Below are 25,435 nucleotides of genomic sequence, written 5' to 3'. Positions count from 1 at the left end.
AGAATGAACTATAACGATACATTCAGCGCCTTCGAACGCATATCATTTAAAGCTAGTAAGAATGAACTATAACGATACATTCAGCGCCTTCGAACGCATATCATTTAAAGCTAGTAAAAATAAACTATAACGATACAGTCAGCGCCTTCGAACGCATATCATTTGAAGCTAGTAAGAATAAACTATAACGATACAGTCAGCGCCTTCGAACCCATATCATTTAAAGCTAGTAAGAATGAACTATAACGATACAGTCAGCGCCTTTGAAGGCATACCATTTAAAGCAAGTAAGAATAAACTATAACGATACAGTCAGCGCCTTCGAACCCATATCATTTAAAGCTAGTAAGAATAAACTATAACGATACCGCCAGCGCCTTCGAACGCTTATCATTTAAAGCTAGTAAGAATGATTTAACATGATAATTACTCATTGTCAAAAATGGAACAAGTTCGATGACAGATATGCAAAAAGTTCGTTGAAGAAAATAAAACAAGTTTATTGCGAAAATAGGACAAATCCATTGCACAAAATGGGACATTTTCAAAGCCAATTGTCAAAAAGCGGACGTTCGTTTCGTATTGCCCAAAATTGGGACAAGTTTTAATGTAAATGCAAGTTAGCTTACCTTTTATAAATTCCAAGCCGACGTGAAAAATAAAAGATAGCCAACATATGTAAAAAAATCATATAAACTTAGATGAGACTATTATTTCTACAACAAATCGATAAAATACATATCGCGGTCACATAACAGTCGAACCCCGTTGGCTCGAACTCGCTTGGCTCGATTTCATCGTTGGCTCGAACTGGATTTAAAGGACTAATTTCCCAATACTAATTGTTAAAATTCCCGCTTGGCTCGAACTCCCCGAGACTCGAGGTATTTTCGCCGGTCCCTTAGAGATCGAGCCAATGGGGTTCGACTATATTGATAATAACTATTGATATTTGTCAATACTAACCTTACTTTTTCAGTTGTGATTGTGTTAGATCCACAAGCTGGTGGAGAAAGTTCATTGACGGTACGTAGATCTTTGTCTTAAAGCTGCACTCTCACAGATACACCGTTTTTACAACTTTGTTATTTTATGCCTTGGAATGAGCAAAGTTTTGCGTATATATCTGCAAACCAATGATTAAAGATTGCTGACAAAAGATCAGACCACGGATTCTTATATTTCCGTTCGAAAATTAATGTTTTATGTCGAAAGTATAAAAAATGCATAAAACATCAATTATTGAACTTCGATATGATTTTTGTCAGCAGTCTTATATAACTGGTTTCCATTGATTTTCGCTAAAACTGGCTCGTTCCAAGACAAAAAAAAAATGTTGTCAATACATTCAATTTGTGAGAATGCAGCTTAAATCGATTGATGTGCTAGTGTTGATATTCTTCTTTCCAGTATAATGTGTCTCATTCTAACCGCGTAGTTTAATTTGTACGTGATAAAAGAATCATAGGCATATGAATAATTATTATTATAAGTTATGATTTTAAGAAAAGATATCTAATACATCACTTTCGCTTCACCGGATTTCTCCAAAGTTGGCAATGTAAATTATCAACATTATACATTATATTTCTGCCCACAAATGAATGTCGGAAGTCCAAATAGGACTGAAATCATGTCCATGTTATTCTCAGGTTGGTGACAACGTTGTGGACAGATATGAAAGTCCTGAGCAAATGTTTGATGCCACAGATCTTCACACGTTCTGGATTCGCATTAATAACGATCGACTTCAGGTATGGCATCGATTCCGGTTGCGTAAGTTTTTATAGATTTTATACCCACACAAAATAAGTTGATGGGGGGGGGGGCAAATAATAGTAAGCTTGTCGGTCTGTCGGTCGGTCGGTCGGTCTGTTGATTTTTTATCTCTAGTTTTTTATTGATCGTACTTAGTCATACTACATATCTAATAAGTGATACTAGCAGTAACTGTATCTGCCAGGTTTGACTTTACCTATCTTTAAGTCAGGATTAAGTTTATTGCCTAATTTATATGAATGGAAACTTAACTTGCTTTCTTACTATCATTTCACTTTCTGTCAGGTTGGTGCGGGTAGCGAGTGTGACGAGCGAACGGTGATACTTGACGGCAGGACAGACCCCAGTCTTTCACTAGAGGTTCTAAATACCAGGTACACAAAACCTCCGTATTAACTTTTATTATCGCAGCTCGATAAGTGAAGTCAAGGGCCCTGACAACGTAGATAATTTACATACGTTTATATAAGTGTATATAAATGCTTGGTCAGTCCGATGATTGAACTCGAGACTTAATGTGTCCAAGACAGGTGCTCTACTATATAAGTTTATCAACAAATTTTAGATAACACACTACCGTGCCATACAACTTTAAAAGATGGCATGAAACTTGTGACAACTGATTTAAAGTAAGGATATGTTACACAATTTAATACTTATACCGTAACTTACATGTATTGTCATTTGCAGGCATGCAATTTCACTTTCCGCCAGTCAGGCCGACTCTCTCACCGCTCAGTTTCCAGTCTGTAAGTAACGAGCAATTTCTTATTATTAAAACAATATAAGATATTTTTCGCAAAAACTTAGTTTAAACTTATATATTTTGCAACGATTTTCAAACAGGTTTTTACAAAATATATTCCGCACTCTCGTTGGCACAATTTTACGAGAGAGTGTGGTCTTGTGTTGTGGGGGAAAGTGGATTACCCGTAAGAAAACCCGCTTGTCCAGCTTGGTGACCGCAAACAAAACTTACATGCGCCAAGGTGATAAGGTCATCTCACTTCAGATAACCAAATCATCTTGGAACTTAATCGCTCGTCGCAAAAACCTCAGTCAGTTATAACTATCATAAGGGTTCTAAAAACAAGTTCAAATGTCGCTTTTATTTTTATGCATCTGATCACCAGATCAAAAGTCGCTGTAAATCATTTCTATCAATCACCGCAAGCTCGACAATCGCCGCTGCTTTTGTACTCAAAGGTCGCTGTAAATTGTTTCCGTCAGTTACCTGAAGCTCGAAAGTCGCTGTAAATTGTTTATGTCAGTTACCTGAAGCTCGAAAGTCGCTGTAAATTGTTTATGTCAGTAACCTGAAGCTCGAAAGTCGCTGTAAATTGTTTATGTCAGCTAATAATGCAAAAACAAATGTTGCAATAATTTCTGTCATTTATAATACTGTAAGCGAACTATACTGTTGAGTTTATATTTAGCTATGACAGTAGGCTCAAAATCGTTGCAAGAAATACATCATGCAAACTTGACCAAGAGTCGTTCAATCAGTAACTGTAAAGTGACACACTTATTCAAAATCAATACATACAAATGTATCACAAACATCAATTTTGACTGAAAACCCTTTAACTACATACTTACTAAATAATGCATTTATTGAAATATTAACCACTGATAACAAGATTGTAACCGTGTATTTAAAACAGAAAGCGCAAACATATTAAATGATTGGTGAATGCTAAAAGATTTACTGTGGTCTACTTTAGTCTCGTAAGGTAGAACTACCGTGTCTAGTGCTCACTTATTTCAAAACATTCTTTTGAACTCGGTATCCTTCATAAGAACCATTGTTTTCAACATGTATTCATCTTTTTGGAATATTGAAACAATATTATTATTTGTGGTAAATCTTATCAGGGAGAAAGAGTGCATCTTTGAAGACTGTTTATTGGTTTTGGCATGCTCAAAGGCTGTTCTTATGAATATAACTTGAGTCTCTTCCTTTTATCACTTCAGATGACCCTATCAAGTTATAAAACAAATCCATACCAAATATCACTGTATGATGCAGGTCTTAATACTTTGCTTCTTTTTCCTTTAGATGACCGAATCATCCTTGAGACGGAACCAGGGCGGCCCCAGTCGCTCGCCAGCCTCCCCTTCCTGTTTGAGAGTCTCGTTGTCAGGTTTGGCCTACGAACCCCAGGAGCCGCCAATAATCTTGAAAACAAGCATGCGATCGATTTTGAAAACACGGATACAGGTGTGTGCTTCAAATTTGAGTTCCTATTGTGTATTGATCTTTGGTGGTACCGGCAACATTTTCTCAAAATATCTTCAGTCCTTTATATCAGGATCTAGATTAGCGCGTTATTTTTGATCTGGTATGATTTGTGTACTATTCTCTTTTTAGAGTTTTGAGACTTTTAAAGCAAAATAGATGAAATAAAATAAATTACTTGCTGTTTCACGATATCGTATTAATGTAGTAATAACGCTTAATAAAATCAGATACTTAAGTGAGTTACGCTTATTTTTTTCGAGAAATTAGGCCAGCTGGTCTAACTTGAATCTAAGAACGATGTAGCTAATCAGATTGCTCGATATAAATAGCAGACCTAAACAGTGAATGGGTCAAAAATATATGATAAGATCGACTTAAGTTATATATGGAATACCACTCCTGCAAACATGAACTTGATTTGAAATGTACAATATTTTGGGTCCAGCGACTACTTGATTCGAAATGTTTGTTTACTCTTTATATTTACAACAACCTTTGAAACAATTCAAAATATATCAATTGTCTTTATACAGAACAAAGATACGACATCACAGTTTCATTTAAAGTGGCACTGCTAAAGATATCTAAGTTTTTAACATACCAAATTAAGTCTTTCGGGTGTTTGTTTTGTATGCAGACGAGAAATTGACGTTGACGTTCCGTGCGGTCCGTGACGGTAATAAAATCAATGTTGGGGAGGTGGTAATCAACTTCCGGCGCGGACAGGAAGCTCCAAAGGAGATGACGGTGGAGCAGACGGTAGAAGTGACGCACGTGGACTTTGTTGACGGCAATGGACAAACAAATACAGACTTCTCGTATGTAATCATTTGTCGGTGTCTTGTTTACAGTCTGGATTGTATATGATTGTTTAAAAAAATCACTAACCGGCCTTCTTTAAATCCTCTCTGTATGTTTAGGGCTTTCTGGGTATCCGCCATCAGTAATCGTGTGTACGCCGGAGTCGGAAATGAGGTTGGAAAGGAGGCGATGATTGAGCTATTCTCGATACCGGAATGGACGGATTTCTTCCAGCCGAATGACGTCATTGTCCGTTCCATGGACGGTGGCGTGTCGAATCCCAAGCAAGCACAGTGGATGTTTGATCTGAGTATGTTTCTAAGGATATTTCCATTAAAATTGAATACATGTAAATCTTTAAACATTTTTGGCAACTTGGAACACAATGAGTTCAATAAATTGGTATAGATTTAAACAACTGCCCTTCTTTTTACAGAACAGTGGGCAACGCCGCGTAAGACGTCATTTACAGGACGGCCCCTACCGACAGCGCGTGACGTCAGCCTTGCGGTCCACACGAACATTGGGGCTTACATCGAGTGGAGTGCCGAGCTTACTATGGCTGTCATGCAGATGGGGCAGTTCGTAGACCATGACCTTATTGCCACGCCCGGTGAGACAGGTAAATCCACAGGCAAACTGCTTTAACAAAGTCATCTACCCTCTTGATACGCGCGGTGATACAGGTATGTCTACAGGCAAACATCAACGCAGTAAGCTACCCTGTTGCTACGCCCGTGATTCAGATATGTCTACAGGCAAACATCAACGCAGTAAGCTACCCTGTTGCTACGCGCGGTGATACAGGTATGTCTACAGGCAAACATCAACGCAGTAAGCTACCCTGTTGCTACGCCCGTGATTCAGGTATGTCTACAGGCAAACATCAACGCAGTAAGCTACCCTGTTGCTACGCCCGTGATACAGGTATGTCTACAGGCAAACTTCAATACAGTAAGCTACCCTGTTGCTACGCGCGGTGATACAGGTATGTCTATAGGCAAACTTCAACACAGTAAGCTACCCTGTTGCTACGCGCGGTGATACAGGTATGTCTATAGGTAAACTTCAATGCAGTAAGCTACCCTGTTGCTACGCGCGGTGATACAGGTATGTCTATAGGCAAACTTCAACACAGTAAGCTACCCTGTTGCTACGCGCGGTGATACAGGTATGTCTATAGGCAAACTTCAACACAGTAAGCTACCCTGTTGCTACGCGCGGTGGTACATGTATGACTACAAGCAAACTTCAACACAGTAAGCTACCCTGTTGCTACGCGCGGTGGTACATGTATGACTACAAGCAAACTTCAACACAGTAAGCTACCCTGTTGCTACGCGCGGTGGTACAGGTATGTCTACAGGCAAACTTCAACACAGTAAGCTACCCTGTTCCTACGCGCGGTGATTCAGATATGTCTACATGCAAACTTATAACGCAGTAAGCTACCCTGTTGCTACGCGCGGTGGTACAGGTATTTCTACAGGCAAACTTCAACACAGTAAGCTACCCTGTTGCTACGCGCGGTGGTACAGATATGTCTACATGCAAACTTATAACGCAGTAAGCTACCCTGTTGCTACGCGCGGTGGTACAGGTATTTCTACAGGCAAACTTCAACACAGTAAGCTACCCTGTTGCTACGCGCGGTGATACAGGTATGTCTACAGGCAAACTTCAACACAGTAAGCTACCCTGTTGCTACGCGCGGTGATACAGGTATGTCTACAGGCAAACTTCAACACAGTAAGCTACCCTGTTCCTACGCGCGGTGATACAGGTATGTCTACAGACAAACTTCAACACAGTAAGCTACCCTGTTGCTACGCGCGGTGGTACAGGTATGTCTACAGGCAAACTTCAACACAGTAAGCTACCCTGTTCCTACGCGCGGTGATACAGGTATGTCTACAGGCAAACTTCAACACAGTAAGCTACCCTGTTGCTACGCGCGGTGATACAGGTATGTCTACAGGCAAACTTCAACACAGTAAGCTACCCTGTTGCTACGCGCGGTGATACAGGTATGTCTACAGGCAAACTTCAACACAGTAAGCTACCCTGTTGCTACGCGCGGTGGTACAGGTATGTCTACAGGCAAACTTCAACACAGTAAGCTACCCTGTTGCTACGCGCGGTGGTACAGGTATGTCTACAGACAAACTTCAACACAGTAAGCTACCCTGTTGCTACGCACGGTGGTACAGGTATGTCTACAGGCAAACTTCAACACAGTAAGCTACCCTGTTGCTACGCGCGGTGGTACAGGTATGTCTACAAGCAAACTTCAACACAGTAAGCTACCCTGTTGCTACGCCCGTGATTCAGGTATGTCTACAGGCAAACTTCAACACAGTAAGCTACCCTGTTGCTACGCCCGTGATACAGGTATGTCTACAGACAAACTTCAACACAGTAAGCTACCCTGTTCCTACGCGCGGTGATACAGGTATGTCTACAGGCAAACATCAACGCAGTAAGCTACCCTGTTGCTACGCCCGTGATTCAGGTATGTCTACAGGCAAACTTCAACACAGTAAGTTACCCTGTTGCTACGCCCGTGTTTCAGGTATGTCTACAGACAAACTTCAACACAGTAAGTTACCCTGTTGCTACGCCCGTGATTCAGGTATGTCTACAGGCAAACTTCAACACAGTAAGCTACCCTGTTGCTACGCCCGTGATACAGGTATGTCTACAGGCAAACTTCAACACAGTAAGCTACCCTGTTGCTACGCCCGTGTTTCAGGTATGTCTACAGGCAAACTTTATTGTAAATATGAAAATTGCAGATCTGATTTTTTGTCAGCAGTCCTATATCACTGGTTTCAGACTTTCCCATAACAATTTGCTCATTTTAAGACAAAATATACAAAAAGTTATCACAACGGTCAAACTTTGTGAGTGCAACTTTAAAATTTTAAATGAAGCGCATGTATGGGTTAAACGTATCCCCGAGGTCTTCTTGTGACACAATTCGGTACAAAGGAAATCTCGCTACAGAATGTGCGTGTTTTTTTTTCCAGGAGAGTCCGGTCATATCAGTTGCAGCTGCGTGAATGGTTCCTACATTGACACGAAAGAAACGTAAGTATCCTATGCTATCAAGGGCAGTAATGTCAGGTGCGTCCATGCTTCCCGGTTCATTGTTATGAGTGGAAAACGTCCTCGGTTCGGTGAGTATTACCACTGTTTTCTATATGTTTCAACGATAATTTTTAGAAACGACCTTGTGCACCGAATGAAGAGCAATTGCTCGTTTACGAAAACGCTTGTTTTAGATCAAAATAATGTTTGTATTAAAATATCTCGTGAAAACAATGCAGGTTCTTACTATGCTTCCCGACTCACTCAGTGCATTTTTTGCTTTAAAACAACTATTTAATACCGTTTTCTTGCGTACAAACCCCACCCGATGCTTTGTTTTGGACAATAACAGTATTGCTATTGTTTTCCGAATGCCGACAGCCAATTTTGGAGTTAAATCGGCTCATTTACGAAAATGCTTGCTGGTTCATTCTGTACATTTTTAGAACCTAGGTTCATCCCAGATCTTTGGCACATTGAAATAACGAATAAAAGGCGTCGATTTTTTTTTTAAAATTCATGTTTTGTTCTATAGCACCTCTAAAAAGGGTAATTTTGTGTAGGCAGTGTGTGAACAACACGTGATAAATCACGTCATATATGCTACGTCGGAAGGTCACATTTTGCTTAAATTGAAGACTTAAGTCGAAGATAACTTTTCAATCACTACACCATTTTAAATGAAACAAAGGGCAGTCTATGCCACCTTGGAGCCCCGCCTTCGTTGTATTACCGGAGTTTGATAAGGTGATTAGTTTCAACAAACACCACGACAAACCTGTTTCCAAAATAATGTTTTGACAGTGCTCCGTCAGGCGGCCGTATTGGGAAAAGTTTTGTCGAAGTGTTTTAAGAATCTAAACTCTCAATCAAACACTGGTAAACGACCGAAGGCGGGGCTCTGTTAGCGGCGTAGACTGCGCTATATTTCATTTGAAATGGTGAAGAAATAGGAAAGTTGTCTTTGTTAAAGTCTTCATTCGAAGCAAAAGTTTGTTTTCGGACGTAGCATTTATAACGCTTTTTACCACGTGGTATACACACACTGACAGGGCTCTCTATTTAAAGTAGAACTGTCATTATTTCAAAGGTTATATAGTAAGTCGAGACACGGTTATGTCCTTATATAAAACAGTGTTATCAACTAAGGTGTAACTTACAACATTTAAGACCTTAAATTGTTGACTGTTTCTTGCAGGTTGTATCCCTTTTCATTTCGATTGTCAAAGTAAACATATAGCACACTGTTTAAGGTTAACTCTTAGTTCCTTTTCATTGCTATTTCCTAAAAAGGTAGTTTTAATTAATGCACAATTTTACCTTACATTATTACATAAGCAATTTTTAAAGGGGCTGTACTCCGTATGATGAAATAGCGAAGAAAAGAGAAAATTGTCGAAACCTGACATAAACTTCGTATCGATTTGTACAAGGCATTGAAACTTACTAACTGAAGTACCACATAGTTCAAAACTAATTTATTTTTTCGCAGTTTTCTCGTATTTTTTTCTATTAAAAAAGATTACTAGGTATGTCTACCTAGTGGAATTCACTCCCGTAATGCGTGATTGGTTAGTCGATGTCATCACGTAATATAACCAAGGTATTTAGCTTAAATATTCCAACAGTTTAGGGTAAGCCTTCGTAGCACAGTGGATACCACACTGGACTGCAATTTTGGCGACACCGGTTCCAACCCGGTCTCCGACTCGTTTTTTTTCTACAATTATGATATAAAAGAGTAAAACATTTTTTTAAATAATTGTCCTGAATTACTTTCCAGAAAAAAACAACACTTTTTGGAGCCAATCTGGTGTATAGTCTCTTTAATATATAACGAACCTCTATTTTTATTTTATCACCAAGTATGCAGAGTTCATTTAGTATGCCGTTTATGTGGACTACCTTTAAGCGTCTTGTTTTTTTGTCTATTTAGATTCAGGTTTAATCTCTTCTTTCGTTTCATCTTTTATTCCCTGAAAATATAAATAATATATCTGTATAGCCTCTTATTTAATAAAACAATTAACCAAATTAATTTTTGTGAAAAACTAAAACAAAACGACTAGTAATTCGGGTAAATACAGTGTGCCATCGATCTTCCAGATTTGGGATGAACCTAGGTTCTAAAAATGTACAGAATGAACCAGCAAGCATTTTCGTAAATAAGCCGATTTAACTCCAAAATTGGCTGTCTGTATTCGGAAAACAATAGCAATACTGTTATTGTCCAAAACAAAGCATCGGGTGGGGTTTGTACGCAAGAAAACGGTATTAAATAGTTGTTTTAAAGCAAAAAATGCATTGAGTGAGTCGGGGAGCATAGTAAGAACCTGCATTGTTTTCACGAGATATTTTAATACAAACATTATTTTGATCTAAAACAAGCGTTTTCGTAAACGAGCAATTGCTCTTCATTCGGTGCACAATGTCGTTTCTAAAAATTATCGTTGAAACATATAGAAAACAGTGGTAATACTCACCGAATCGTGGACGTTTTCCACTCAAAACAATGAACCGGGAAGCATGGACGCACCTGACATTACTGCCCTTGGCTATGTTTATGTTAAAAGCTTTCTTAAGTATAAGATTACGAATTTCTATTTCCCCTGGTTCCACAATAGGTGAATTAATGGAAAACACTTAGAATGACCCAAATCAATATCAAATACTTTTTTTCGATACAAAATCTTTTCGCCCATATGTTACTTCGGCTGTTTGAATAAAAGTGCGTAAGCGCAGTTTGGCCCTAGCTGTAGCGCATGCGCTGGATTGTTGTTATCCAATGAGAATGGTTAAATTTGACGACACTCATTTGTTGGAATCAAATGTGGCGGATCCGTGGTCTAGAGGTTACACACTGGACTATCAATTCAGGGATCGCAGATTCGATTCCCTGTCGCATCACTAAAAAATACTAATCGTCTTCCCGGAGGGACGTTAAATAGGGGTCCCGTGAGACAGTGCTATACATCGGTACACGTTAAAGAATCAGGGTAGATCTATCCAGGGTTACATTCTGTCTGTGTACTATGCTCCAAAAACCTAAAATGACTAACACTCTTAATGGAGCACTCGCCGAATGATCAAGGCCCGAGTGCGAGTACAAATAATCTTACATACACACACTGTTGGAAACATCCATGCGTAACGGTGTAGAATGTTTGGACGAATGGACGTATATTGCAAGGGAAGATATCTGTAAAGAGGCGCTGTTGATACTCGATAACAACAGCTATTTGGTACTAAATTTACTAGTTAAGTTTAACAATAAGAATGAAAGCAATGTTGGTAGTGTTGAGTTGATCCTTGTAGAATTTTAATTGCCTGATACTTCGCACAGAGAGAGCCGATTCTGTTTCAATATCGACATCACGGAAAAGACGGACCCGCGTGGAAAACAGGGCGAGTTCTCCTCGGATGATTTCGATTGTTTTCCGTTCATCCGTTCGGCCGCAACCCTCGAATGCAATGCAGATAACACGCTTGCCGACCTCCGTAAGAATCTCATTTTATATATATTTGCTTAAATATATAAGTATGTAAAGTAATGAAACCGAGTGTTAAAAGCACTTCCAGTGCTGATATTTAATTTTGGTTTTAATTGATTCTAAGAACGATGTAGCTAATCGGATTATTTGTTATTGATAATTGATCGATAGAGAGAATGAAGTCAATGATGTACAACCATAAGATTGACTCGAGTTGTATATTGAATACACCACTGGCCCATTCGAGCCCGAGGGTAACTCCTATCTTGATATTTATAAAAAGCACATTTAGAAGTAGATAAAGATATGGAAACCTTGGCCGGTATTCATAAAACATATTATTTCATCTCCTAACATTAGTCTTGTTCCTAAGCTAGGTATCTCACTGGGCAAATGATATAATAACTCAGCAATATCTACACAAAAAAAATAACTTCATGTAATATACAAAATGATTTGTAAAAAAAATCAATTTAGACAATTTAGAAATTCGGCCTAAAGATACGAAATGGTTTTATAAATATCGGCCCTGTCCAGTTTATATCTGAATTCAATTAAGATAATGTTCCATTGAATTATGTAAACAAAAAATCAATACATTATAATCTGATGAAGCAAATCATTGGTGTAAAGTAAAAAGGTAAAAGTACGGAAATATAGAAACAATGAATTTCTACTAGTAAACATGTTTTTTCATTGTCAAGGTAACCGCGAACAGCTGAACCTGCTGACGGCGTACGTGGATGGCTCCAACATCTATGGCTCCGAGCAGACTGAGGCAGACGAACTTCGCGTTCATGACGGGCACTTGCGAGGTAATCAAATACACGTTCCCTGTGTAATGATGGGGCGTGTTCTTCATGTGTATATTATGCGCATGCGTAGTTTCCATAGATATATTTTGCGCATGCGTAGTTTCCGTATATATATATTTTGCGCATGCGCATTTTTTTAAACAATTTTCAAAACCCCTTTATTATGACAAAGTCATAAATGGTAAAAGGGTTTAATGGAAATAAATTTAAAGATGCACTATTACTCCCAGATAAGATTTATCTTATTTAATACATTTGTTTTAATTTACAAAAAAAAGATCATTAATTGTCAAAAACAATAGTTCTTATGAATGATACTGCGTTTAATTTGAAAAAAAAAATGTTCAGAAACACGGTATTTCTACCTTATGAGACGATAGCAGTTCACAGTAAATCTTTAAGCATTCACCAATCATGTAATATTTTTGCGTTTTCAGCTTTAAATACACGGCTATAAAAGTGTTATCAGTAATTAAGATTTTCCATAAAGGCATTAGTTAGTAAGTAGTTAAAGCTTAATCACTCAAAATTGATGTTGTTATACATGTGTATATATTGATTTTGAATAAGAGTGTCACTTTAAAATAGTATTCGCTTATCGGGATACTGTTTCAGAGTAACTGCGCTTAAAATGTGTCTGTTTATGACGGCCTCATGCACTTATCAACTCTAAAGTTCCTTTTGATTGTGTTATCTAAATTCCATTATAATCATGGTATCGTTCCAATAGGTTTTTTAGCGACGAGTGATGGCCCGATCCACGCGGAGTTGCCGGTCGCGACCACGGCCGGGGAGGGGGAGGAAGCCTGTAACAATGATGGAGATGATAGCTTCCCTTGCCACCTAGCGGGTAACGGTTTTTTCATGACGACCTCGTTATTTCTGATTTGTATACATATATTTAATGTAACGCTAACGTTAACTGACCATCTGAACATTTATATTTGATCAAATTTACCTTTTGTATCTCGCCACTGCCTCTAATACATAATAATTAATTATGTCCCGTTTTCATGGAAACAGGTGACTTTCGCGTGGACGAGCAGCCCGGCCTAGCGAGCATGCACACCCTTTGGGTCCGCGAACACAACCGCGTCGCCGCGGGGCTCGTGCAAAATAATGGATACCAGGATGACACGGTGGCGTCCAGTAACGAGCTCTACCATGCCACACGGCGCATCGTCATTGCCGAATACCAGGTATAGTTAATTGGTCTATTTACACAAGAGCTGGGTATCAACGAATGTTACGCATTGTACAAGTGTTGTTATGTGCAACTAATGGAGTTCCAGCCAACGACCCCTTGCTTTGCATGTGTTAATTAGATTCAATATACATCTTCAGTTTAATCAGGTCAAAAAAGTAATTGTTTGTTTAGGGTAACCTTCCCGAAATTTCTAGGTAGGGTAGATAGGGATTTTTTTTATTATTATTATTATTATTATTTCAAAATCTGTCGTAAGTTCAGAGTGTTTTCTTGCACATGGCAGTCTTTCCTACATTACTGTCATTGCCTGACTTTGTTTTATCATATAAACAATAATTCTGATTAAAATCTGCATTTATCCGCCATTCGTAACTCTCTATTCGCTAACGAATATTTTTTTGCCCTTGTTAGGGTCGGCGCATTTTTATAGGTAGGGTCGGGTTACCCGAAACCGACATATTTTTTTAGACCTCATATAAATACATGCACATGAACTGCATATGAATTGAAAGACGTGCATTTTAAATGCTGTGTATGAAATCTTTTTTAATTTTACAGTGACCTTGGATGGATTTTAAAACTTGCTCGGTAAAAAAGCTAATACGGGCAAGGATTATACATTGCATGCGAACGTTTTAACAATTTGCTATAAAGGTTAGCTCAAAAGCGAGACAATAGAAAAATCCAGCTTTTTTAGAAAACATTTCATGAGATTCGGGCAAAGATGTAAAATGTAATTCGTTTTACTTGTAGGACTGACGTCTGGTTTATGTTTTTGCTTTTTTAAATATATTGCCCGCGACTCTGTCATAATGTTTTAAAATACGTTCACCCGCCGAAATAAAAACAAACATAATTTTGTCATTTTTTTCAGAATATCGTATACGACGGATATCTTCGCTCATTCATGGACGCGAAAATCTTCGATGATTTTAAACTGAATTCCTGCACGGATGGGTCTTGTTCCTACGACGACTCCCTTAACCCGTCCATCACCAATGAGTGGGGCATAGCTAACAGGTCTGAATATATGAGGGTCAAAAATCCCTCTTTCGTACTGAATACTCTTGAAATACGATCTTAATCCGGAGAGAAACATTATAAGCTCTGCTTTTGTTTTAATCCGATTCAATATATCATGTTTATACAGTCGGCCCCCGTTGGCTCGAACTCGCTTGGCTCGATTTCCTCGTTGGCTCGAACTGGATCTAGAGGACCGATTTCTTAAGACTGAATATAAAAAAATTCCTGCGATCCAACGGGGTTCGACTGTAATGACATAGAAGTTTGCATTTTATGACATTTATGTTTAATAAAACATATTTAGACTATCCTAATCGTGCGTAATGCACCAGTCAATTGTAACCACGCCCCCCCCCCCCCCAGGTCCAGGGGTATACCGGGGATAGCCGGGGAAATGGGTTGTGTTTTTACCTTCCAGGTGGCCCCGCAGTGCCGGGTGAATGCGATGGTTTTGTCAACGCGCCAAAAATAGCGAGGACTGTACCTTACTTATGGTCCCTGGGGTGCGGGGCATTTGGCGGGGATTTAACCAGCTGTTCGTCCTCGCAGGGCGGGGTTTTTACCCGGGCTTGGCTGGAACGAAAGTCAAAGTCCCCGCTATTCCCCGGACCTGTGGGAGCCGTGGTTACAAAACAATTGGTGCATTACCTAAAAGAGTTTCTTGTTACATGAATTTGTTCATGTATATTATAATGTCTGCGTATTGCGTAACGAAAAACTTTAAATGATTTAATAATGGATACCAAGGACAGTAAACATACAAAAAAAGGCCTAAATTTACTTTTGGTTCGGGTTATTCGACCTTACCCACTACTTAGGCGCCGAGCCGACCGTTTGTATAGACTCTTGGTTAGGCCAAAAAAATGGTTTGGTAAGGGTCACATCTTTTTCAAAAATATGTAAGGTAGGTAGCCTTTTTTTAAAATATTTGGCTTTATATAATAAAGTTATTTTTATCATACGAGAATGGTTTAAAAGTAATCGTCTGTTTAAAGCTGCACTCTCACAGATAAAATTATACCATTTTTACAACTTTTTTTTATTTATTTTTCGAGCCGATTTTTGCGAAAATCCATGGAAACAAGTTATATAAGACTGCTGACAATAAATAAGATCGCAGATATTTTATATTTAAGTTTAAAACTTGGTGTTTTATGCATTTTTCTTAAACCATTAATAACGGTTTACGCCATAAAACATTAATTTTCAAACGGAAATATGAAAATCTACGGTCTGATCTTTTGTCAGCAATCTTTTATCATTGGTTTGCAGATATTAACGCTAAATTTGCTCTTTCCAAGACATAAAAATAAAAAGTTGTAAAAATGGTATATCTGTGAGAGTGCAGCTTTAAAGCTTAAAAAATAATAAAGGAACGGCCTACCTATCCTGCCTTTTTTTGAAAAGGATGTAACCCTAACCAAACCATTATATTGCCATTTTTGTTTTCGAAAAATAATGCTTTTTGGAATGATCTTCCATAGAAACCGATTAATATGAATTCTTGATGTGGTAAAGAGGTCATCACTAAGTTAAGCTAATCACAGTGGCTTGATGACAAAGGCTCATAAAGTCATAATAAATAATTTTGACTATCCAAAGTTATATTTTATACATACTTGAACATGTATATTATCAATACACATGTATAATACATTTGCCATAAACATAAAATGAGATTTGACAAGATTCAAATATACCCTATACTGTAAAAATAAAGATTCATATTACAGTATAGGGTATTTTGGAATACCAAAGCCACTGTGAAGCTTATGACTTAAAGTGACACACTTATTCAAAATCAATACATTCGTACACATCTATAACAAGCATAAATTTTGACTGATACACCTTGAACTACTTACTAAATAATGCGTTTATGGAAAATATTAATTACTGACAACAAAATTGTAACCGTGTACTTAATAGCAAAAAGCGCAAAATGATTAAATGATTGGTAAATGCTAAAAGGGAAACTGTGGTTTATTTTAGTTTTATTAGGTAGAAATACCGTGTTTTATGCTCATTTCTTTCAAATTCAACTCGGTATCCATCATGAGAACCATTGTTCGACATTTATCCATACATTTTGGAATATTAAAACAAAAGTTTTAAATGTTGTAAATCTTACATGGGAATAAGAGTGCATCTTTAATAAAAGGTGACAATCCGGTTTCAAGTATCTATATATTCCAGGATGGGTCATACGTGGATCAACAACCACATGGTTGGGGAAGAGGCGGCGACTACCCCTGGCTGGGAGCTGAAGGACAACTTCTTCAAGCCTACACACCTCCATACAGAAGGCTCAGACGTCTTCATTAAGAACCTATATACGGCCAGGTGTCCCGAGTCCGACAAGTAAGGGCGGGCTTGGTTTGGTTATTTTTGATATACAGTCGAACCCCGTTGGCTCGAACTCCCAGGGACCGGCGGAAATACATCGAGCTTCGGAAAAATCGAGCCAAGCGGAATTGTTAACCTTAAGTTTTAAGAAATGTTCTCTACATCTAGTTCGAGCCAACGAGGATATCGAGTCAAGCGAGTTGGAGCCAACGGGGTTCGACTGTATTTTAGCTCGACTGTAATGATAGTTGAATGTTGACTTTAATTACTCCCGAAAAAAATACAGTATTGGGACTCTTTTGAACGGCCATTACGTTAATCTGGTGATGATCGAACCCAAGACCTCTGGCGTGAAAGGATGGCTATACAATCCAAACTCGCTATGTCGAAGTGGTTTTATCCTCGAGATAAAGAGTATTCGATATAACCGAAATGCAAAACATGTAAAACTAAACAAAACGCATCCGAAAAAATGTTCGACATAACCAGAACATCGATATAAGAGAGTTCGACATAGCGAGTTTCTACTATACCACGAGACAACTCTCATCCATTTTAAATGCTTAAACTCATTAACCAATCGCAAGTTGACAACCGAACAATCAATTCACGAATACTAGGACTATAGTTTTTGTTAATTAATAAAATTGACAAAGCTGCTATATTCATCGGATAGACTGATAGCCTAAGTCGAGGCTGTAAGCCTCCCTTACGATTTATTGCAACAGAACCATATGCTCTAAAAAAAGCCTTGTCGTCTCCAGTTAATTTGGGCTAACCCCTCTTTAGATCTGTTCTCGGTTGTGGAACATGTAAGATGCAACTTAGCGCTATTACACGACCATTTAAGGGATGAAACCTTTAGCTCATTTTCCAAATTGTAAACCCCAATGCTATTCGACACCCGCCCCCACTGACACCAAACCCCTATTGTTTTCCACAATTGGTCCTAGACATTGTCTGTAAAAGACAAAACTGATGATAAATCACACGTGACAAGTATTATTTTTTCGCAAAGGTTCATAGAAACTGATGTCACCGAAAACCTGTTCCGGAGCGATGCGAGGAACGCCTTCGACCTGGCGTCCCTAAACATCCAGCGCGGGCGTGACCATGGCGTCTCATACTGCGCCACACGGAAGGCGCTCGGACTCAAAGTGCCGGCGACATTCCAGGAAGCGGAGACCATGCAACTCTTCTCAACAGAGACGATCGCTCTCCTGGAAAATATTTACGAGTAACTCAAACACTATATTAGGCAATGCTCAATAGCGGCGATGCCTCGGGAAAAGCTTATGCAAAGAAATACATGTAGCATTATTATAAGCAGGGGATATTTCGAAAGAAGAAAGAGAAACTTACGAGTAAGCTCAACAACAAAAAAACAGTTATCGACTGAACTCAAGGAAAGACGGCTGTTACGAGTAGGCCAAATAGTTAAACCGGCAAATATTCGAAGAAGTATGAAAGAAAATCTAAGAACTATACAGTAGACCTGGGGTATTAAATAGTCGACTTAATCTAACCGTATGGCCATACATCATTCACATCATTCACTATATTGGTCAGTTATTAATAACAAGTAATCCGATTAGCTAAATCGTTCTTAGATCTAAATATGACTGATATTGAATACCACCACAGCGCTCACTTTTGGTACTCACTTTTAAGAACATTATGTCAAATACTGATAAATACAGTTTACAAGTGATACCGTGTTTAAGATGTCGGGATTAAATCAGAAATTATACCGTTATTTGGCAGTCACTATTAACAGGCAGTTTTGATGAAACAAAAGTCTTACACAGTAAACCGGCAGACAATTCAAAGACGGATGTTTCGAATAGGCCACATGCTGAAATAGCAAACCGCCGATAGCTCAAAGTACATGTTGGTAGGCTGTAGAGGATAAGACAAATAGTTCAACAGTAAACCAGTGATACATCGAGGTACAAGCAATTATGCTTTAACGGGTTAGCCAAACATTGCAAGAGTATACCGGCGATAACTCGAGGTGCATGTTAGTAGGCTTTAACTGGAAAGTCAATAATTTCAACAGTTAAGCGCCGATAACTCGAGTTATATGCAAGTATCATTAAAAGGGTAAGCCAAACATTTCAACAGTGCACCGGCGATAACTCGAGGTGCATGTAAGCAGGTTTTAAAGCTACACTCTCACAGATTGAATGCTTTGACATTTTTTTTGTCTTGGAATAAGCCAATTAATTCGAAAATGCATGTAAACCATTCATATATAACTGATAAAGATGATCGCAGATTATTATATTTAAGTTCAAAAAATGATGTTTTGTGCATTTTTTAACCATAAGTAATGTTTGTAGCCATATAATATTAATTTTCGAACGGAAATATAAAAATCTGCGATCTGATCTTTTGTCATTACATGTAGTATTTTGTCACTGGGTGGCAGTTGTTTAAAAAAACTTGCTAATTCCACGACAAAAAAAATAAAATGTTGTAAAAATGGTAAATCTGTGAGAGTGATGCCAATAATTTCAACAGCAAACCGGGGATATCCCGAGGTATGTGCTAGAAATCATTATCATTGTCGTTGCCATCCTTGTTTCAATTTTGGTACAAGCACCAATTAATCAATAGTTTGTTTTTTTAAAAAGTTACAAACTCAAAAGATTGTCGATATTAATGTTAAAAACGAAATTTAAGATTTTCTGTGATTTTTTATTTGTTTTTGTTAAGGAAAAAGTCGTATTTGTGCCAACATCCTTGTCGGCAACAGAATGATTCCGCAAAATTCGTTCCAGAATTTATGTTTCAATCGATTTTTGTTTACTTGCACAGCTGCATTTGCGACATCGACCTGTTTACGGCAATAGTTGCGGAACGCCCGTTGCGCACCAGGACCAACCTCCCCGATCGTTCTGAATCCCCGATCGCTGAAACGCTCAACTATATCCAGGCGGACATGTACAAGAAACAAAAACTCGGAGACCGGTTCTGGTTTGAGTTTGAACGAGCTGGCTTCAATAACGGTAACTTTTCTTGTTTACCTTATTTTTATGCGGGACACCTTTTCGCGTTATTTTCAAAAGAAAATAATTCTGAAGTAAAATTGCAAAAAAATAATTTTAAGGCCAATCAAAACGGTATTTTTTTTTGAAGGACTTTATGAATATGAATTCACTTTGGCGAAACCACTATGTGCAGCTAATAAAAACCGTCTATCGATATGAACATTCAACGTTGTATACTTCTAAATATACGGCCATCTCATTGGTCTAAAACAGATATCAACGATAGTAAAATATAGTCATAAAGACATGAAAGCCAAACGCACAATGTCTTTATTCTACTTAATCGCATCCTTAACTCTCCAACCTACGGATGACAGAGTGTTCAACGCCATGTTAGACAGATTCGATTATGTTATTTTCATCTTCATGATCATCGCGATTTCACACTGAGGGAACGCAGTATTCATTGTGTAAAAATCATTTATATTTATTCCAGGACAAACTTATGGTTAAAGGTTTGCATAGTTAACGAACCTATCATCCTCGGCACCCAGCGTATCATAGCCTATATGATACCCTGGGCAAATTGGCTAAGGAAACTTCGTAAATCTTGGATATTCATAAGCATTTTCCGACTAACGAAATAACCGATAACAGAAAGGAAAGAATCTCTTTTGTGAAGAGCTATCGGCATATTCAACAATATCCTGCCTTAAACGATTTGTAAGCCGTGATCTTTTTGGATAATTTCGAACCGAGATTACATCCGTATCTTCTCGGCCATTTCCGCACCGCATGAGGTGTGTCTCATGCGACCAATCAAGCGGCTGGATTTCACGTTATTATTTATTTATGAGTACGAGATTTTTACAGCTGATTTGCCCAGGGGTATCATAAAGGTTATGATACGCTGGGGTGCCGAGGATGCAAATCTATATGTTCTGTGATGAATCCATCTATGTTTCAGATCAAAAGAGGGCGATAGGGAAGGTAACCCTGTCAACCATAATCTGTGATAATGTGCTTACAAATGGCGACGATATTCAGCCTGACGCCTTCATTGTTGCGGGGTAAGTACGCCGTAACATTTAATTGATACAGTTATATACAGTCGAAACCCGTTGGCTCGAACTCGCTTGGCTCGAATTCCACGTTTAGACGACCGATTTCTTTAAACTGAAGATAATCGGACCTATTAAAACATAAATTTACATAACTGTTCTCAGGTAATACATGCAGTTATTGGTAACATTTTGGGACAATGATCAGACTTGATCGATTGGTAATGCCTGTGAACAGAATTGTAAAAAAGTAAAATCACGCTTGTCGTGGCAACAGCCTTTCAGCGCTCTCAGTGCTTTTATTATATATACGTGGGGTGTTTAAGGGGTTGTGACAAAAAGCTGCAAAATCACGAATTCCTCGTGCTCATACATGTTAAAAGGGTACTTGTATTTCTATAAATCTAGTCGAGTCTTACACGTTCCCACAAGCACAGGTAGTTTAAAGCTGCACTCTCACAAAAACTTAGATCGCAGATTTTTATATTTAAATTCAAAAATTGTTTTTTGTTAGTAACGGTTTAAGCCATAAAACATTAATTTCGAACGGAAATATGAAAATCTACGATCTGATTTTTTGTCAGCAATCATATATCATTGGTTTGCAGATATTTACGCAAACATTTTTCTTTCCAAGACAAAAAAAATATAAAAAGTTGTAAAAATGGTAGATCTGTGAGAGTGCAGCTTTAACGCTATTTTAAAGGCAACATAAAATATCAATCTGACTGGCATTACCCTGATTGTGATGAAAATATCCTCGAAGATGAAATAGCGTATTATGAGATTCGCGCCTTACTTGGTAAAAGTGTAAGAAAAGTTTTAACAGATCTGCATAGGGGAATTGCTCTTCCGTACCGAAGGCTTTCAATATGAATATAATGGTTCCAAAACTGTTCAATGGTATAGTGTTGTTTTGGAAAAAGAAGCAACCGATGCGTGGAGTTTTATTGAAATTATTTAAAGCTGCACTCTCACAGATTGACCGATTTAACTTTTTTTCTCTTGGAATAAGCCAATTAATGCGTTTATTTCTGCAAACCTGTGACTGCTGACAAAGATCGCAGATTTTCATATTTCCGTTCGAAAAATTATGTTTTATGTCAAAAAGCGTTACTAAGGGATATAAAAAAATGCATGAAACATCATTTTTTGAACTTATATATGATTTTTTTCAGCAGTCTTATATCACTGGTTTCCATACATGTTCACATAAATTGGCTAGTTCCAGGGAAAAAGTAAAAAAGTTGTCAAAACGTTCAATCTGTAAGAGTGCAGCTTTAATATGAGACCGGTTAAGCATTGGTATAATTCATTTCAAACAAAATGGCGGCTTCTGGTAAAGAATGTGACATAGTTTTCCAACTTAAATGCTGTTGTTTTTTTAACTTGAACTAACAAGTTCACTTAGAATATGTTTTCCAAAAGATGGGATGTTCTTCATAAAAGGGAAGTCACTGCGTAAAAAGATGCTAATCGATTTACCATAAGTTATCCTGTTCGCGGTGCAAAAAAAACTGCGGTCACAAAAAAGAAATAATCCTTGATCTCTTATACTTTCAAATATTGACTACCATGGTTTCTTTGTGATTATCGGTTTCTTGCTATTATGTGTGTTTTCTTAGCATAATTTCATTATTAAAATAAATACTGGTTACACCAAAAAAGGAATATAACAGAGGTGGTCAATCCGTTGAAAGAAACAGCAATCTGGTTTATTTCATTGGTATTCTAATTGTACTGAATAAGTATATTTTTATAGGTTATTAAACACAAATCAATCAAAGATTTACGAAAAATAGCTTATTATGTATACAATCTCCTTTTGAACACTAATAGTTAAGATTAAAGGGAAGTAATCATGATTTTTATTTGCACTTTGCTTGTTTAGATTAATTACCCTGACACAAGTCATGCCTTTCTTGTATGCTATGTATTTAGGGCCAGTGGCCTTTTATTACTCAATAAACTGTTGCCTTGACTCTGGTGTGGCCAGGACTCTCAGCAGTATTAAGAGATTTCACCGGTGGTGAAACATGTCTCTTTTTTCGAGCCCGCAATCAGAGAAAATATATAAGTAAAACTGTGGGTCGTTGAATTAAATAAACGTCCTGTTATAGCTAGACGCAGCAGGATTGTCAGGCAGGTCATGTTCGTTCAAATCTTTTACAAAGCGACTGGATTGTAGCTCGAGTCCCAGTACCTGAGCACATTAGTTTCCCATGCAAAGTTCATTGAGATCATGTTCTCTCTGATGTTATTGGCCACTACAATATCAATTGCTCACCTACCTGAAAGCGCATTGTCATATTGTTCCACTCGCCCAGGTAACAAAAGAATTGCAACTGAATAATATTCACGTTTTGCAATATGAACCATGCAGCCCACACCTCTAACCTAATGACTTATGGATGGTTAAATCCCGACATCAAGTCATGTCTACGCGGGAGTTGTTTTGAGACGCGCATTGCCATTGTAACTGCCTAATACCAGTGTATACAAACATACCAAGAGAAAAGTTAGCACAGGCATTTTAATTTAGACAGGAGTTCAGGGCTGAAAACGTTCGTAGAAGCCAAGGGGGAATACTTGGAGGAGCATATATGGTCATTTACTGCCAAAACACATTCCACGCCGGTGTTGTCACTTCTTACGTAACGCTGATCGCAATTTAACAAAAATATAGATGTGTGTGTGTGCGTGCGTGCGTGCGTGTGTTCATTCTTTTATGTCACGGGGATTTATGACAAAACATCCCACTTATATTTGACTCATTTCCATTCTTTCAGGACAGGAAATGAGAAAGTAAAATGCAACGCGATACCAAAACTCGACCTTGGCCTTTTCCGGAAGGAACCAGTTACAGAACCACCTGTAGAACCCACAACACGACGTCCGCCAGCACCCCCGGCAGGACCCCCGGCAGGAGCCCCTCCACGACCCCCTCCACCACCCCGAACTCTGAATAGCGCATTACCCGACAACACCGCGGACGAAGCGACGGACGAGCGGGAACTGGAGGGTGAGATAGATCACCTGTTGGATCTGCTAGCTCGCATGGAGAAGAAAGAAGGACATGGCGAAAAATAGACAAATCTGTTTCATTATTTTTATTATGTATGCAAAAAATCTTATACTATTGAACAAAATAATAAAGTTATTAATTTTTAATTAACATGTATGAATCCACAATTGTTATTGCCTGTGTTTAAGGTTTATATTGTGATACGAGATGACTTGTACAAGTTAAACCAATGTTATACAGTCGAACCCCGTTGGCTCGAAGTCCCAGAGACCGGCGAAAATACCTCGAGCCTCTGCAAATTCGAGCCAAGCGGGAATGCTTACATTCAATATTAAGAAATCGGCCCTTTACATACAGTTCGAGCCAACTAGGAATTCGAGCCAAGCGAATTCGAGCCAACGGGTTTCGACTGTATGTAATTGCTGGTTCAGTATCCTAATCCGGACAGTTTTGAAGGTTGTTTTTTTTAAGTTTTTTTTTACAATAATCTTTAAGAATTGTATTCGAATTGATTTCCAAATAAGTTAAAAATAAAAAGTGATTTTTGAATGACTGATAAATATCCTAAATTTAGGTCAATATCACTGAAAGACCTCAACGATGCGCATGCGCAATGTGACATTTAGCTGGTTAGAACAATAATATGGGGTGTGTTAGGAACAATACAAAAGTTCGAAAATGTGATAGCAAATTTCTTGATATTTTATCGATATCAGTAACAGTGTGTGTATTCCACGTGATAAATTAAAGGGCAGTCTATGCCGCTGAAAGAGCCCCGCCTTAGTTTGATACAGTGATTTGTTTCATCAAAGAAATCTGTTTCCAAAATAATGTTTTGCCAGTGCCGTTTTGTGAAAAGTTTTGTCGAAGTGTTTTAAGAAACTAAACTCTCAATTAAACTCTGGTAAAGGCCGAAGGCGGGGCTCCGTAAGAGGCGTAGTCTGCGCAATGTTTCATATAAAATGGTGAAAAAATAGTGAATTTATCTTTGTTTAAAGTCTTCATTCGAAGCATAATATTGCCCTCCGACGTAGCAATTATGACGCAATTTATCACGTTGTATACACACACTGGGTAAACAAACACGTGTTTTAAAACGTGTCCGGAATTTGGGTTCTGTTCGGATTTGGGAACTCAACCAGTGTTGTTCATATTTTATCTGTTGAAGGAGAAACGCAAAAGTTTATTGTTAACAAGCGTTTATTTTATCCGTGTTTGGTAAAACAATAAATATGTTACTTATACCAGGGAGCGTTATCTATCTTTATAATAAAACCTACAATTTTAGCAAATAAAATGGCTCATCGCCCTCTTTGAAGCAATACCCTTAAACGTTATTTTTATAGTTTTTTTTGTATTTAATAAGTTTCATTCCATACCACGTTTTGATCCTTTTTTTATGGATACTGTATACCAAATCCTAGATAGGGGCACGTCCTAACATGCATTTCCAAACCTCACCCATCTGGTGCCAAATCCTAGATAAGCGCACGTCCTAACATACATTTCCAAACCGCGCCCTTCCGATGCCAAATCATAGATATACCCGTCCTAGGTCGCAC

General features: G+C 38.2%; 1 protein-coding gene across 2 annotated transcripts in view; it reads left to right on the top strand.

Moving 5' to 3' along the window:
* The window catches only part of LOC128239931 (uncharacterized), a 71,833-nt gene extending 46,716 nt beyond the window's left edge, over nucleotides 1-25,117 (top strand). For both annotated transcript variants that reach the window (XM_052956386.1, XM_052956385.1), the window contains 19 exons: nucleotides 980-1,026; nucleotides 1,653-1,754; nucleotides 2,065-2,153; nucleotides 2,470-2,528; nucleotides 3,839-4,000; nucleotides 4,659-4,839; nucleotides 4,942-5,132; nucleotides 5,259-5,444; nucleotides 7,852-7,912; nucleotides 11,256-11,410; nucleotides 12,108-12,218; nucleotides 12,949-13,068; nucleotides 13,242-13,417; nucleotides 14,300-14,445; nucleotides 16,645-16,809; nucleotides 17,813-18,031; nucleotides 19,615-19,805; nucleotides 20,755-20,857; nucleotides 23,638-25,117. In XM_052956386.1, coding sequence (XP_052812346.1) covers nucleotides 980-1,026; nucleotides 1,653-1,754; nucleotides 2,065-2,153; nucleotides 2,470-2,528; nucleotides 3,839-4,000; nucleotides 4,659-4,839; nucleotides 4,942-5,132; nucleotides 5,259-5,444; nucleotides 7,852-7,912; nucleotides 11,256-11,410; nucleotides 12,108-12,218; nucleotides 12,949-13,068; nucleotides 13,242-13,417; nucleotides 14,300-14,445; nucleotides 16,645-16,809; nucleotides 17,813-18,031; nucleotides 19,615-19,805; nucleotides 20,755-20,857; nucleotides 23,638-23,938 — 2,765 coding nt within the window. In that variant the 3' untranslated portion in view covers nucleotides 23,939-25,117. The remainder of the gene's footprint in view (nucleotides 1-979; nucleotides 1,027-1,652; nucleotides 1,755-2,064; nucleotides 2,154-2,469; nucleotides 2,529-3,838; nucleotides 4,001-4,658; nucleotides 4,840-4,941; nucleotides 5,133-5,258; nucleotides 5,445-7,851; nucleotides 7,913-11,255; nucleotides 11,411-12,107; nucleotides 12,219-12,948; nucleotides 13,069-13,241; nucleotides 13,418-14,299; nucleotides 14,446-16,644; nucleotides 16,810-17,812; nucleotides 18,032-19,614; nucleotides 19,806-20,754; nucleotides 20,858-23,637) is intronic.
* The last annotated feature ends 318 nt before the right edge of the window (nucleotides 25,118-25,435 follow it).

This window comes from Mya arenaria, chromosome 7, assembly GCF_026914265.1.
Source record: "Mya arenaria isolate MELC-2E11 chromosome 7, ASM2691426v1".
NCBI classification, from domain to species: domain Eukaryota; kingdom Metazoa; phylum Mollusca; class Bivalvia; order Myida; family Myidae; genus Mya; species Mya arenaria.
This window is presented reverse-complemented; position numbering and strand designations above follow the sequence as displayed.